The sequence below is a fragment of the Cherax quadricarinatus genome, chromosome 3, assembly GCF_038502225.1.
Source record: "Cherax quadricarinatus isolate ZL_2023a chromosome 3, ASM3850222v1, whole genome shotgun sequence".
Classification (NCBI taxonomy): domain Eukaryota; kingdom Metazoa; phylum Arthropoda; class Malacostraca; order Decapoda; family Parastacidae; genus Cherax; species Cherax quadricarinatus.
The window spans coordinates 61,760,260-61,777,759 of NC_091294.1; the positions used below are offsets into that span (position 1 = coordinate 61,760,260).

At 40.5% G+C, this 17,500-nt stretch overlaps 1 protein-coding gene across 3 annotated transcripts in view; it reads right to left on the bottom strand.

Moving 5' to 3' along the window:
* Positions 1-17,500, bottom strand: part of LOC128705855 (uncharacterized) — a 623,755-nt gene that overhangs the window by 231,159 nt on the left and 375,096 nt on the right. For 2 of the 3 annotated variants that reach the window (XM_070092006.1, XM_070092020.1), the window contains exon 8: positions 11,311-11,557. The exons of the other annotated variant lie outside the window; for it this stretch is intronic. In XM_070092006.1, coding sequence (XP_069948107.1) covers positions 11,311-11,557 — 247 coding nt within the window. The remainder of the gene's footprint in view (positions 1-11,310; positions 11,558-17,500) is intronic. 3 annotated transcript variants of the gene reach the window in all.

Genomic DNA, 17,500 nt, shown 5'->3' on the forward strand with positions numbered 1-17,500 from the left:
GGGGAGATTTTACTGAATATAAAGGTAATGTGTGAATATTTTAAAAAGAAATTATAGAATTGAAAAGTTATGATATATTGGAAAAAGAATGGAGGGGTGTTGAAAACATGTCGCAATAGTTGAGTAGTTGATGCGAGTATAATATTAATTTATGTGGATACAAGGAGATGGGTATGGAGAGGATTTTATTAGAATTTTAGTAGTAAAAAGAAGGGGAAAAAAATGTGAATAAATTGGTAATTGATGAGGGTTGTGGGTAATGTAGTCGAATTAGAGATACCGAAAAAGATGATATAAGTGGGTTGTTTTTGTGACTTTTTCTGATGAAATTAGTTAAAACGAGAAAAAAAATTGTGGGATGTGGGTGATGTGGGTGTTGTGGGGTGTGGGTGAAGTGGGTTGTGGGTGTTGTGACTTTTTCTGATGAAATTAGTTAAAACGAGAAAAAATTGTGGGTTGTGGGGTGTTGTGGGTTGTGGGTGTTGTGGGTGCTGTGGGTTGTGGGTGTTGTGGGTTGTTGTTGTTGTGACTTTCTGATGAAATTAGTTAAAACGAGAAAAAAATTGTGGGTTGTGGGTGTTGTGGGGTGTGGGTGAAGTGGGTTGTGGGTGTTGTGGGATGTGGGTGTTGTGGGGTGTGGGTGAAGTGGGTTGTGGGTGTTGTGGGATGTGGGTGTTGTGGGTGTTGTTGTCGAACTAGAGATACCGAAAAAGATGTTATAAGTGGGTTGTTGTGACTTTTTCTGATGAAATTAGTTAAAACGAGAAAAATATTGTAGGATGTGGGTGTTGTGGGTTGTGGGTGTTGTGGGATGTGGGTGTTGATCTTAGTTTATGGTGATTTTGGTGGTGTTTTGAGTGTATTCAGTGGTGTTTTAGTAGTATTCAGTGGTGTATTTGGGAGTACTCAAATGGTGTTTTGGAAGTGTTTCAGTGTTGTTTGGAAAATTTTCAAAGGTGTTTTGAAGGTGTTCAAATGATGTGCAAGAGTACTTATGAAGGTGTTCTGGGAGTATTCAGAGGTGATTTTGGGGGTGTTCGAATGATGTTTTGGAGTATTTCAGTGTTTTTTTTTTTTGGTGATGTTCAAAGTAAAGTGATTGAGTTAGTTTTTGTGATAATGTTGTGAAGTCTGGAGACTGAGGGAGGAGTTTGGAGGGATGAGTTGTAATTTAATGAAATGTGTAAGTGCAGATAAATTAGAGCTGTCAAATCTTATTTGGGAGTATTCAAAATGTTATTTTGGAAGTGTTTCAGTGTTGTTTGGAAATGTTCAAAGGTATTTTTGTGAGTATTCAAATGATTTATGAGAGAGTTTTGAAGGTGTTCAAGGGTGTTTGAAGGTGTTGAAGGGTGTTTTGATTGAATTCAGCGGTGTTTTAGTAGTAATCAGTGGTGTAATTGGGAGTACTCAAATAGTGTTTTGGAAATGTTCAAAGGTGTTCAAAGGTGTTTTGAAGGTGTTGAAGGGTGTTTTGATTGAATTCAGCGGTGTTTTAGTAGTATTCAGTGGTGTAATTGGGAGTACTCAAATTGTGTTTTTTGGAAGTGTTTCAGTGTTGATTGGAAATGTTCAAAGGTGTTTTTGAAGGTGTTCAAGATTGTTTTGAAGGTGCACAAGGGTGTTTGAAGGTGTTGAAGGGTGTTTTGATTGAATTCAGCGGTGTTTTAGTAGTAATCAGTGGTGTAATTGGGAGTACTCAAATTGTGTTTTTTGGAAGTGTTTCAGTGTTGATTGGAAATGTTCAAAGGTGTTCAAAGGTGTTTTGAGTGTGTTCAAATGTTGTTTTTTTGAAGGTGATCAAGGGTGTTCAAGGGTGTTTTGAAGGTGTTCAAAGGTGTTTTGAGGTTATTCAAAGGTGTTTTGAGTGTGTTCAAATGATTATGAGAGTGTTTTGAAGATGTTCAAAGGTGTTTTGAAGGTGTTCAAAGGTGTTTTGAAGGTGTTGAAGGGTGTTTTGATTGAATTCAGCGGTGTTTTAGTAGTATTCAGTGGTGTAATTGGGAGTACTCAAATAGTGTTTTGGAAATGTTCAAAGGTGTTCAAAGGTGTTTTGAAGGTGTTGAAGGGTGTTTTGATTGAATTCAGCGGTGTTTTAGTAGTATTCAGTGGTGTAATTTGGAGTACTCAAATTGTGTTTTTTGAAAGTGTTTCAGTGTTGATTGGAAATGTTCAAAGGTGTTTTTGAAGCTGTTCAAGAGTGTTTTGAAGGTGTTCAAGGGTGTTTGAAGGTGTTGAAGGGTGTTTTGATTGAATTCAGCGGTGTTTTAGTAGTAATCAGTGGTGTAATTGGGAGTACTCAAATAGTGTTTTGGAAATGTTCAAAGGTGTTCAAAGGTGTTTTGAGTGTGTTCAAATGTTGTTTTTGAAGGTGATCAAGGGTGTTTTGAAGGTGTTCAAGAGTGTTTTGAAGGTGTTCAAAGCGAGGTGTGTGTGCGTATTAACTTCGCAATATGTAAAATTGTGACTAGTGAATTTATCGAAAGTGGTGTGGTGACTTTCTGATGTACTGTGTCCCCTTATTAACTTTAATGAACTAAAAGGGTTGACAAGTTTCAGCTTGTGTGCGCGTGGTCCTTTTTAGTTCATTTAACTTAATGAGAGGAATACTGACCGCCGAGTAAACACCCTTCTTAGGTCATTTGACTTGTTTAGACCTGTAGTATGCATGCCCCCATAGGAGGAGTTCAAAAACTTGATCCGAGGAATTGGAGAATTTCGAAAACCCCATAGGGGGATCCAAAAAATTTGATCCGAGGAATTGAAGAATTTCGAAAACCCCCATAGGGGGGAATCCAAAAAACTTGATCCGAGGAGATGGAGAATTTCGAAAAAAAACCCAGAGGGGGATCCAAAAACTTGATCCGAGGAATTGGAGAATTTCGAAAACCCCATAGGGGGGAATCCAAAAAACTTGATCCGAGGAGATGGAGTCATGGTATTGTCGAGAAAATTTGGGGTGAAAGGAGGGGTACCCAAAAATTTGATCCAAGGAATTGGAGACTTTGATTTCAAGAAAAACTTGATCCGAGGAGATCATAAGAATTTCGAAACCCCCATAGGGGGGAATCCAAAACTTGTATTATCGAGAAATTTTGGGGTTGGGGGGGGTGAAAGTGGGAGGAGGGGAACCTTAAAAATTTGATCCAAGGAGATGGAGAATTTCGAAAACCCCCATAGGGGGGAATGCAAAAACTTGTAATATTGAGAAATTTTTGGGGTTGGGGGGGCTGGAAGGAGGGACAATCCAAAAAACCTTGATCCAAGGAGATGGAGAATTTCGAAAAAAACCCCAGAGGGGGGAATCCAAAAACTTGGTAATATTGAGAAATTTTTGGGATTGGGGTGTGGGGTGGAAGGAGGGACAATCCAAAAAACCTTGATCCAAGGAGATGGAGAATTTCGAAAACCCCATAGGGAGGAATCCAAAAAACTTGGTAATATTGAGAAATTTTGGGGAAATGGGGGTGTGGGGGGTGAAAGTGGGAGGGGGAACCTTAAAAATTTGATCCGAGGAGATGGAGACTTTGATTTCGAGAAATTTTGGGGTGGGGGTGAAAGTGAGAGGGGGAACCTCAAAAATTTGATCCGAGGAGATGGAGAAATTCAAAACCCTTGATCCAAGGAGATGGAGAATTTCGAAAACCCCATAGGGGGGAATCCAAAAACTTGGTAATATTGAGAAATTTTTTTGATTGAGGGGTGGGGTGGAAGGAGGGACAATCCAAAAAACCTTGATCCAAGGAGATGGAGAATTTGATATTGAGAAATTTTTGGGGTTGGGGGGGGTGAAAGTGGGAGGGGGATCCGAGGAAGTGGAGACTTTGATTTCGAGAAATTTTAGGATGGGGGGTGAAAGTGGGAGGGGGAACCTCAAAAATTTGATCTGAGGAAGTGGAGAGCACAAGAAAATGAAATTCAAAAAAAATTCGAAACCCCATAGGGGAGAATCCAAAAACCTTGATCCAAGGAGATCATAAGAAAAAAAAATCGGGGCGCGGGGGCGATCCGGACGACGCTGCAGAAGGCGCGGGCGGGGGTCGCGAAGGGCGCGGGAGGGCGCGCGGGCGGGCGCGGGCGGGGGTCGCGAAGGGCGCGGGCAGGCGTGCGGGCGGGGCGCGCGGCGCGACGGGGGTTGCGAAGGGGGGGGGGTCGTGGGTGGGGGTATTGGTTGGGGGGTCAAGGGTGAGGTAGTCTCGAGGGCGAGGTCATGGTCAAACCGGAAGTAACACCTAGGTGTGAAAAGGTGACCCTCCAGCTGCTGGTCCTAGACCGGATACACCGCTCAGTGGAAGGCCCTAAACCGGATACACCGCTCAGAGGAAGGCCCTAAACCGGATACACCGCTCAGAGGAAGGCCCTAAACCGGATACACCGCTCAGAGGAAAAAATGACTACTTATATATATATATATATATATATATATATATATATATATATATATATATATATGTATATATATATATATATATATGTATATATATACATGTGTGTGTGTGTGTACGCGAACAAGTGGGAGGTGTGGCACGAAAGAATCAAATAGGAAGCACCCCACGCCAGTCATTATAGCTCTCACAGAAACCAAACTTACGGGTATGATAACTGATGTCATCTTTACAACACGGTATCAAATGCTGAGGAAAGACAGAAGGGGTGGAGGAGTGGTACTGCTTATCATATACCAATGAGATTTTGATTATCTGAAAAGAGGAGACAGAGGATAAGCAAGAGACTACATAACTGGAACACTTCAGTCTGGAGGTGCGAAAGTTGAAATAGCAGTGATGTATAACCCACCTTGGAAGAGCAAGAGGCCAAGCCGAAAATATAAAGAGAGTAACAAGCGAGGGTTGACACTCTGGCTGAAGTGGCCAGAAAGGCCTATATAGGCTGGGCAAAGGTGCTGGTTGCGGGTGACTTCAATCATAAAGAAATTGTCTGGAAAAATCTGGAGCCACATGGGGGCCCAGAAACTTGGAGGGCTAAGTTGATGGAGGTGGTATAGGAAAACCTCCAGCAAGACTGGACCTAGTATTCACCTTTAGCAATGCTGATACTGAGGACATCACATACGAAAGGCCCCTTGGACTATCAATCACGTTGTTCTGAGTTTTGAATACATAGTTGAGTTAGAAAAGGAGAGGGAACCAAGAAGGGCAAAGTGAATGTATCAAAAGTGCAAGACAACACAGGCATGATGAACTTCTTGTATGAGAAAGAAAGGACGAGCTATTGGTTCACCAAAATGTGTAGAGTAGCTAAATTCAACTAAGCTAGAGAATGGATACAGAAGGTACTCAGTATACTAGATAATGGAGACAGAAAGAACTCCAGAGAGACAGAGAGCAGGGATTCACCAACAAGTGATGGTCACGATACATACAACCAAGCAAGAGGAGGTGAAGAGATTCCTAAGCCTCTGGCGATGGGGCCAGATAACATCTTTCTGTGTATCCCGAGAGAGAGAGAGTAGAGGCACTCTGTGTACCACTAACAATAATCCTCAACAAGTCTGTCGAAACAGGGCGACTACCTGAGGTATGAAACAGCAATTGTAGTGCCAGACACGCAGTACTGTTGTATACAGACACGCAGCATTAAACTACAGACCAGTGTCATTCACGTTTAGTGTATGCAAAGTCATAGGGAAGATTATCAGAAAAGTGCTGGACTACCTAGAAACTAATGAGCTTATAAGCAACAACCAGCACGGATTCAGAGAAGGGAAATCCTCTGTCACAAACCTACTAGAGTTCTATGACAGGGTGACAGCAGTAAGACAAGAGAGAGAGAATACATGAGAGGAGGGCATCAGCGAGTCATGGTACGTGATGAGGTGTCAGAGTGGGTGCCGGTGATGAACTGGGTTCCACTGGGTCAGTTCTAGGACAGGTGCTGTTTCTGGTATATGTGAACTGCATGACGGAAAGAATAGACAGACGATGTGAAGTTAATGAGGAGAATTAAATCGGAGGAGGACAAGGCTGCAGGCCTGGTCCAGCAACTGGCTCCAGGAGTTCAACCCCACCAAGTACAAAGTCATGAAAACCGGGGAAGGGCAAAAAAGACCACAGACAAAGTACAGTCAAGGGAGGCCAAAGACTACAAACCATACTCAAGGAAAGGAATCTTCGAGTGTGTAGAATACCAAGCACATCTGAGGCGCACATCCACCAAATAACTACTGCTGCATATAGGCGACTGGTGAACCTAAGAATAGCATTTCGACATCTCAGTAAGGGTTCATTCCAGATCCTGTACACCATGTACATCAGGCCCATATTGGAGTATGCAGCTCAAAGTTGGAACCCACACCTGAGCAAGCACGTCAGGAAATTAGATAAAGTCCAAAGGTCTGCAACGAGACTAGTCCCAGAGGTAAGGGACATGTCCAACGAGCAGAGGTTAAAGGAACTCGATCTGACGACACTGAAGAACAGGACGGACAGGGGCGACATGTAAAATACTGAGAGAAATCAACTAGGTGAACAGGGACAGAATGTTCCAGAGATGGGATACAGCAACAAAGGGTCACAATTGGAAGTTGAAGAACCAAATGAGTCACATGGATGTTAGGAAGTATTTCTTCTGTCATAGAGTTTTCAGGAAGTGGAATAGTCTGGAGAGTGAGGTACCTTACATACCTGATGATACCTGTATGATAAAACTCATGGAGCATGGAGAAAGTGGACTTAATGTCGACCAATGAAGAGGCAGGGCCAAGAGCTATGACTGGACCCCTGCAACCACAATTAAGATTTAGATGAGCACACATACACACACACACACCACAAACGATCATTCAAACATGCATAAGTTTTACATTCTTTGGTAACTAAAAAGAAAAATGGGTTGCCAGAGAGCAGGACAGAAAACCAAAGCACTGGAAGATGAATCTGGGAAGGAAGACTGGGTAGCAGACCTCATGAAAAAGGAGATAAGAGTGGGGAAGAAAGCTAGAAGAGCTTAGCAACAAAATGGAGGAGAGGATTGCTGCAGAGAGCAGGAAATGGGAACTACAAGCTGCAGCAGCAGAGGCCTGGATATAGAGCACAGAGGAGGAACTGAAAAAGCTGAAACAGTCTAAAGAACCAAAGAGCAGTATGGGCATGACATCAGGAACTGCTACATCAATATGAAACTAGGGGACTGAAGGGAACAAAGGAGTTAAGCTGTACAAAGAGGTGCTATTGGACCACAGTAGGGCCCGAGAAAAGACGAGGAATACATCAGTAACAATTGAGGGGACTGAAAGAAAAGATGGAGTTAAACCATACACAGAAACCCTATAAGAACATCATGGAGCCCTGGAAAAGATGAGGAAAACACCAGTAAGAAACTAGGGGACTGAAGAAAACGAAAAAGCTAATCTATACACAGAGGCTATAAAGATCACAGCAGTGGCCAGGAAAGGCTGAGGAGGGAAAATGACAGGTCATTGAGCAAAGGGACAACAAATACAGAGGAAATTGATGAAATGAAAGCTGCAATGGAGACAATTAAAATGGATCAGGTGATACAAAGATAAATGCAGTAGGAGGAAGCAAGGGAGAGGTCAGTTTTTGTTCATGGGCTCCAGGAAGTCGAAAGGGGAAACTTACAAAGCAAGACTTCAAGGGGAGAAAAGAGTGAAAGTGTCATGAAAGCAATAGGAGAGGATGACATGACCCAGTTGACAAATATTCTGAGAATAGAATGGTTTACAAGGGAAAGAAGCAAGCCAGTCAAAGTGATTTTCAAGTCAGAAACAGTGCAAAACAGGATCCAGTTAGAGAATGCACGACTAATGAACTCATTGAGTAACTGGCAGTTGTACCTTGACTGAACATGAGAAGAAAGACAGAAACTGAAAGAGAGGGTACAAAGACGTAAAGATGGGCAGAAGAACCCAGACTCAGGAGGGAGAGAAAAAAAAAACTCCCTCAGAACTACCCAAAGAAGGCCCTCAATCCTGACAACCCTACTGCAAATAAGCACACAAACCTAAAACCCATGTGCCATACCCACAGCTCCCACTGCCTACCAAAAACTCCACACCTCAGAGCAACGCCCATAGCACTTTGCCAGGTCTCATAATTCCCCAACCACACTGTACCCCCAGATCACAGTATTAGGAAAGAAGTTGAAGGTTGTGCACACAAATGCAGATGGAATAATACTTAAATATGAGGAATTGCGTGAAAGAATCAAAGATATGTCCGCTTGACATCATAGTTATCACAGAAACGAAACTCACAGGGAAGATAACTGACACGATCTTTCTGTCTGGATATAAGACCTTGAGGAAAGATAGAGGGAGCAGAGAGGGGAGGAGGAGTTGCACTGCTCATCAAAAACCAGTGGGGATTTGATGAAATGAAAGTGATAGACAGAGTGGGTGAAACGGACTACACAGTAGGCACAATTCAGTCTGGGGAACCTAAGGTGGTAATTGCAGTGATGTACATCCCACTTCAGAACAGCAGGAGACCAAGAGAAAAATATGAAGAGAGCAACAGAGCAATGGAGGACTCACTAGCTGAGGTGGCCAGAAGGGCTCACATGGGTAGGTCAAAGTTGCTCATTATGGGTGATTTCAATCAAAGGAGATTGATTAGAAAAACCTGGAGTCACATGGGGGATCCAAAACATGGAGAGTTAAGATGATGGAGGTGGTACTGGTAAACCCCATGCATCAACATGTTAGGGACACTACCTGAGAGAGACAGGAGAGGATGAACCAGCAAGACTAGACCACGTATTTACCTTGGGTAGTTCAGACATTGAGGACATCTCATAAAAAAAGGCCCCTCGGAGCTAGTGATCACGTGGTTCTGAGGTTCGAATACATAGTAAAGTTATAACTGGAGAGGGAAGCAGAACTAGGATGGGAAAAGCCAAACTACAAAAGGGGGGACTACACGAGCATGAGGATTTTCCTGTCTGAAGATCACGTGCCAACAAAATGAAAGGAGGCAGAGGAGAGGTTCGTTCCCGAGTGCAACAGAAATTATGAGAAGAACAGAACAAGCCATTGTTCACCCAGAGGTATAAGCTCGCAACTACTAAATGCCTCTAATGATGTAGTTGAACTTTTGGCAGTAATGATCGAGAACCTAAACCTAGTCATTGTGGTTGTTCATTAACCTCAGGATGCAACTTCCGAATAATTCAAGGAACAGCTTTTAAAAATAAACCACTGTGTGGAAAATATTCCAGCTCGTGCCCCAAACATCTCGCTCCTGGGGAATTTCAACCTAAGGTACCTAAAGTGGAGGAATGTAGCAATTAATGCAGAAGCAGAAATAACTCTAGGAGGCAGCTCAGATGAAAACTGACACACACACGAGCTTTTAAATCTCTGCACCAAATTCACCTTAAACCTGCAAATAATGGAGCCAACAAGATTGGAGAATACACTGGACCTCATATTCACTAACAACGATGATCTGATACGAAATATTGCTATATCAAAAAAATATACTCAGATTACAACGTTATTGAGGTTCAGACATTTATGCGCGGGGCCCCAGATCAACAAAATGTAATCAGTCACCAAATTCAACTTCATTAACAAAAACATAAGGTGGGACCAAGTCAACCAGGTCCTAAATGATATAAACTGGGAAGATAACCGAAGCAACATGGATCCAAACCAATGTCTAGAACAAATTACCTCTGTGGAACTCGAGGTATGCTCAAGGCATATTCCTTTAATATAAAGGAAGAGAAGATGTGAACTAGAAAGAGAAATGCACTCTCTATACAGGCAAAGGCAAAGACTAACAGATAAGATAAAAGTGGCCAATATATCTGTAATACGAGGAGAGGCACTGGTCAGAGAAATAGCAAACATCAAACTAAAGTTATAGGAATCTTGCAGGAGTCAAGAATCACGGAAAGAACTAAAAGCCATAAAGAAATTGAAAGTAACCCGAAATATTTCTCTTCTTATACCAAATCAAAGTCGAGAACAACATCCAGTATTGGGCCCCTAATTAGACTAACCACCAGGCCACGAGATGGGTCCTACACAGATGACAGCAAGGAAATAAGTGAGCTACTCAAGTCTCAATATTACTCGGTTTTTAGCGAGCCGCTAACCAGACTGAGAATTTTGTATGTGTGAGACAGAATTTAATAGACTCAGACCTATTTAACATTATCCTGACGCCATATGACTTCGAAAAGGCGATAAATACATACCCATGCACTATGCCCCAGGCCCAAGCTCATGGAACTCCATGTTCATCAAGAACTGCAAGAAGCCCCTATCATGTACTTTTAACATCCTATTGGGAGGGAGCATGGACACAGGAGTCTTCCCAAAACTGCTAAAAATAACAGACATAGCCCCACTACACGAAGGGGACAGTAGGCAATAGCAAAGAACTACAGACCAGTAGAGCTAACATCCCATATCATAAAAACTTTGAAAGGGTTCTAAGAAGCAAGATCATCACCCATCTAGGTACCCATCAGTTACTCAACCCAGGGCAACATCCAGATTCTCGCCGAGTGAAGCGAAAACTTTAAAAAAACATGCCTTCCCTTAGCCACCAGCCCACGGGGCACCGTTGTGTCAAGTTAAATTCTAAATTATTAAATATGTGGTTTCTGACCAGTTTCTACCATACAAAATTATGAGTATTAACACATGAATTTACACATAATATAAATGTCTTCGGTGAAAAAAATTCAGAAAAAAAAATTCAATGCATATCAATGTATATCAATGTTCATTAGAAATAAATTGTTTCCATAGTCACACTTTGAAACTGATGTTAATAACTTAGATGAATAAATTCGATGACCCATGAGAATGTTTGAAGTCAAAAGCAGCTTTCTTGCTGCAAGTGCCATATTTCTTTACAATTTCCCACAATCTCTTGCTGTATTCAAGAAGAAACTTGGAAAGATCCTCAATTTTCTTCCTGTTTTGCCTTTCTTGATGTACATGTGTGGCTGGCACCAATAGCCTGGTTGATCAAGTTAACTACTGAGCCGTAGTGGAAGTGAACCTTACAACTGACTGCAGGTAACCAACAATTCACTAATTGCAATAATGCCCCGGATATGAAAGTTCAAAGTCCAGAAGTAATTTAATGAGCTGAAAGGTTTACAAGTATCAGATTATCTTCCTATACTATAAATTTAAAGCAAGACTGATGTGATTCATATTAAATTGAACAACAAATATATTCACTCTAAGACTGCAACCTTATTCCTGTTGTGACAACATTAAGGGTATTTCTCATAACAAAGATGTTATGATACATACTTTTGCATCAATTTCTTTAATAATTCAACACAAAATTATACCACACATACCCTTGTAGTCAACAGCGTTGATGTAATATTCCTCAGTGTCGAGATAATCATTAATATCATCATAACTCCAGATTGGTGAACCATCTTCATTGAGTGTTTCAGCCATATAATGTAGGAGAGAGCAGCCGCGTTTGTCTCTGATGGTTCCTGGGAGACCGTAAGACTCTAAGAGAGTCTTGACTCCACCTCCACGGTAGATCCCCACTGACGCTGCTCTGAACACTTTATTTATTCTCTTCTGGAGTACCTGAAGGCAAAGATACACTTATTTACTTTGTAAATCTTTACATTCAAGATAGATGAGTGATAAAATTAAAGTAAATAATATATTTTTTTGTTAACTTTAGTGAAGATTATTTTGAAAGAAATGTTTCGTTAAACAAAGTCATATTTACGGATTTCATTTTAGTGGATAAAGAAAGGAGGAAAAGCTAAGGAAAATTATTTGATATTTAATTTGGAGAAAGGTCATTGTGATTCCTACCTTTAAATCATGAGATAGTATCCTACCCTCAAATTACTATCAAGTGGGAAGATAATCAAAGGGAATTATGAGAGATAAAATACGAAGCCATTTTGATGAACATATTGTGTACAGTAATACTGAAATATCTTTACCTGTACTTCTTGATAAAATTCCAAGGAATCTCTTAGGCACATTTTGCATACTTATGCACTGCTACTTTTTTCCTAAAATTTTCAATGAGATTCAGATCGTTTTTACAAGCTTTGCGAGAGTTTTTGGTGTCAATTATATTTTATTTTTCCAAAAAACTCATACTTTTCCATTTTGAACTAAATCGGCTAGGTTTCCCACCAAAACATTAAATTAAAACATCTTCTTGCAGGTAAAAATTTTCGGGTGAATTTATTTTTATGGCAATCAGTGATAATGTTGTCAGTGAGCATACATAGCTTATTACTTTGTCTAGTTTGTAAATTTAGATAATGAATCACAAACTGTCCAAAACTGACTCATGAGAAATTTCATTTATGACATCTTCTTTTCAAAATTTTCACCATTTTTTTACCAGCTTTATTTTAGCCTGTCTTTCAGATTTGATTAATTCTGTAAGACAACATTTTCTCTAATACTGTGTAATCGTATTTTCTTAAGCTGTTAACTATTCGGAACTATAAAATGCTTTAATTAAGATTTACAAAATTGCTTAATACAAAATGTGATTGATGAACGTAATTTGTTAAAAGAACATAATTAGGTATCCCAAGAGGTTGCCTCTATTTTTTCTACAAGAAGGAGAATACTCGCAGTACGACGTCCTAATAACAGTAGCAATTAGCTTCTCCTCAGTCCTATAACGGGTTTTAGTGACACCCAAATGTCCTCTTAATTAAGGACGAATTGTGAGGGATTTTCTGAACATAGGTCTGAATTTTTTTAAAACGGCCCTAAGAATGCAAAAAAGAACACAAGATTCACAAGACAGCTAATTGGTATCGAATTTGGTATTCAAAAGTCAAAAATATGGAACACATAAAACGAGTCAGAGATTAAATGTAATGTGACATTTCCACAAGCATCCACATAATGAAAAACACTGAAACAGATAATAATACACTTGAAAAGTACATTAACTGTTCCCTAAAAATCCCTTTCCAAACGTAGAGATAAATAAGAATCGAGTAAGTGTACTGGCAAGAGTCAGGTAGAAAGTTGCAAGAGGGTAGAAGTAGTAGAGATAAGGCAACTGCGGAGAGATGGGTTGGGTGTGATACAGCTCTGTCAGCCAAAGTATATATAGCCGACTCTAAAATGGACAACATGTACATCAACAATATGATTATAGTATTACTGCCCAACTTTGAGTTGGACTGTTTTACTGACTTCAATTAGAGCAGCCTCTATACACTTTTGTCATCATAAACCTTCTGTAACGACTAGCATTATCTCAGTGAGCTTTACAAGGTGTCCAACAAAGTTTCTTTGTTGGACACACGAGTTTTTATGGTGGTTATGGTTGCAGGTGTTCTTGTGCTCATGGATCCTAACAGACAGAAATATATATTGTCCTCTTCTCCTCCTTCCTCATAGTATTTTATACTCCTGTGATCATGACAGACTAGTGTATACTCCTACGATAGTGACAGACTAGTGCATACTCCTGCGCTAGTGACAGACTAGTGTACACTCCTATGATAGTTACAGACTTGTGTATACTCCTGCGCTAGTGACAGACTAGTGTATACTCCTGAGATAGTGACAGACTAGTGCATACTCCTGCGCTAGTGACAGACTAGTGTATACTCCTGAGATAGTGACAGACTAGTGCATACTCCTGCGCTAGTGACACACTAGTGTATACTCCTGAGATAGTGACAGACTAGTGCATACTCCTGAGATAGTGACAGACTAGTGTATACTCCTGAGATAGTGACAGACTAGTGTATACTCCTATGATAGTTACAGACTTGTGTATACTCCTACGCTAGTGACAGACAAGTGCATACTCCTGCGCTAGTGACAGACTAGTGTATACTCCTGAGATAGTGACAGACTAGTGTATACTCCTGAGATAGTGACAGACTAGTGTATACTCCTATGATAGTTACAAACTAGTGTATACTCCTACGCTAGTGACAGACTAGTCTATACTCCTACGATAGTGACAGACTAGTGTATACTCCTGCGCTAGTGACAGACTAGTGTACACTCTTGAGAAAGTGACAGACTAGTTTATACTCCTACGATAGTGACAGACTAGTGTATACTCCTGAGATAGTGACAGACTAGTGTATACTCCTATGATAGTTACAAACTAGTGTATACTCCTACGCTAGTGACAGACTAGTGCATACTCCTGCGCTAGTGACAGACTAGTGTGTACTCATGCGCTAGTGACAGACTAGTGTGTACTCATGCGCTAGTGACAGACTAATGTATACTTCTGTGATAGTGACAGACTAGTGAATCTTCCAGAAATAATGACAGACTGCCTGTCATGTTATTACACTAAGTTTTTAACAGTAGTTGTATCGCTCTTGGTTGTTTCAATGCTTTGATATCAATTGAATTAGAAACATTAGTTCCAACATCCCCAACTAGCAGATTGATTGGTGTTAGTCTTATTAAGGGTAAATATGTCGTGCCGAATAGGTAAAATTTGCGATTTTGGCTTAAATAGCAACGATCTTCTTGCCGAATAAGGCAAGTGAAAATTTGCGTGCAGTAATATCACAAAATTCATTTAAAAACTAACGAAAAAAGTATATTTCATTGCATTTATTATTAAATTATTATAAAATTTTATAAAATTTATTGAACTGCATTAGGCCAAATTAAATCGTGCTTGTTATAATAAGGACTTAATTTTGAAAGAGTTTTTGTTAATTGACAAATTTTTACCTATTCAGCAGGATATATATATATATATATATATATATATATATATATATATATATATATATATATATATATATATATATATATATATATATATATGTATATATATATATATATATATATATATATATAAGAAGATATATAATATATATATATATATATATATATATATATATATATATATATATATATATATATTTATTATTATTGTCACACTGGCAGATTCCCACCAAGGCAGGGAGGCCCGAATAAGAAAAACTTTCACCATCATTCACTCCATCACTGTCTTGCCAGAAGGGTGCTTTACACTACAGTTTTTAAACTGCAACATTAACACCCCTCCTTAAGAGTGCAGGCACTGTACTTCCCATCTCCAGGACTCAAGTCCGGCCTGCCGGTTTCCCTGAACCCCTTCATAAATGTTACTTTGCTCACACTCCAACAGCACGTCAAGTATTAAAAACCATTTGTCTCCATTCACTCCTATCAAACACGCTCACGCATGCCTGCTGGAAGTCCAAGCCCCTCGCACACAAAACCTCCTTTACCACCTCCCTCCAACCTTTCCTAGGCCGACCCCTACCCCGCCTTCCTTCCACTACAGACTGATACACTCTTGAAGTTATTCTGTTTCGCTCCATTCTCTCCACATGTCCGAACCACCTCAACAACCCTTCCTCAGCCCTCTGGACAACAGTTTTGGTAATCCCGCACCTCCTCCTAACTTCCAAACTACGAATTCTCTGCATTATATTCACACCACACATTGCTCTCAGACATGACATCTCCACTGCCTCCAGCCTTCTCCTCGCTGCAACATTCATCACCCATGCTTCACACCCATATAAGAGCGTTGGTAAAACTATACTCTCATACATTCCCCTCTTTGCCTCCAAGGACAAAGTTCTTTGTCTCCACAGACTCCTAAGTGCACCACTCACCCTTTTCCCCTCATCAATTCTATGATTCACCTCATCTTTCATAGACCCATCCGCTGACATGTCCACTCCCAAATATCTGAATACATTCACCTCCTCCATACTCTCTCCCTCCAATCTGATATCCAATCTTTCATCACCTAATCTTTTTGTTATCCTCATAACCTTACTCTTTCCTGTATTCACTTTCAATTTTCTTCTTTTGCACTCCCTACCAAATTCATCCACCAATCTCTGCAACTTCTCTTCAGAATCTCCCAAGAGCACAGTGTCATCAGCAAAGAGCAACTGTGACAACTCCCACTTTATGTGTGATTCTTTATCTTGTAACTTCACGCCTCTTGCCAAGACCCTCGCATTTACTTCTCTTACAACCCCATCTATAAATATATTAAACAACCACGGTGACATCACACATCCCTGTCTAAGGACCACTTTTACTGGGAAATAATTTGTCTCTTTCCTACATACTCTAACTTGAGCCTCACTATCCTCGTAAAAACTCTTCACTGCTTTCAGTAACCTACCTCCTACACCATACACCTGCAACATCTGCCACATTGCCCCCCTATCCACCCTGTCATACGCCTTTTCCAAATCCATAAATGCCACAAAGACCTCTTTAGCCTTTTCTAAATACTATTCACTTATATGTTTCACTGTAAACACCTGGTCCACACACCCCCTACCTTTCCTAAAGCCTCCTTGCTCATCTGCTATCCTATTCTCCGTCTTACTCTTAATTCTTTCAATAATAACTCTACCATACACTTTACCAGGTATACTCAACAGACTTATCCCCCTATAATTTTTGCACTCTCTTTTATCCCCTTTGCCTTTATACAAAGGAACTATGCATGCTCTCTGCCAATCCCTAGGTACCTTACCCTCTTCCATACATTTATTAAATAATTGCACCAACCACTCCAAAACTATATCCCCACCTGCTTTTAACATTTCTATCTTTATCCCATCAATCCCGGCTGCCTTACCCCCTTTCATTTTACCTACTGCCTCACGAACTTCCCCCACACTCACAACTGGCTCTTCCTCACTCCTACAAGATGTTGTTCCTCCTTGCCCTATACACGAAATCACAGCTTCCCTATCTTCATCAACATTTAACAATTCCTCAAAATATTCCCTCCATCTTCCCAATTCCTCTAACTCTCCATTTAATAACTCTCCTCTCGTATTTTTAACAGACAAATCCATTTGTTCTCTAGGCTTTCTTAACTTGTTAATCTAACTCCAAAACTTTTTCTTATTTTCAACAAAATTTGTTGATAACATCTCACCCACTCTCTCATTTGCTCTCTTTTTACATTGCTTCACCACTCTCTTCACCTCTCTCTTTTTTTCCATATACTCTTCCCTCCTTGCATCACTTCTACTTTGTAAAAACTTCTCATACGCTAACTTTTTCTCCCTTACTACTCTCTTCACATCATCATTCCACCAATCGCTCCTCTTCCCTCCTGCACCCACTTTCCTGTAACCACAAACTTCTGCAAAAAGAAAATACTTTCATCATCATTCAACACTTTCACCTCACTCACACATAATCACTGTTTTTGCAGAGGCGCTCAGAACACATCAGCTTAGAAGCATATACGTATAAAGATACACAACATATCCCACCAACCTGCTAATATCCCAAACCCCTCCTTTAGAGTGCAGTCATTGTACTTCCCATTTCCAGGACTCAAGTCCGGCTATATAAAAATAACCGGTTTCCCTGAATCCCTTCAGTAAATATTACCCTGCTCACACTTCAACAGATCGTCAAGTCCCAAATACCACTCGTCTCCATTCACTCCTATCGAACACGCTCACGCAGGCCTGCTGGAAGTCCAAGCCCCTCGCCCACAAAACGTCCCTTACCCCTTCC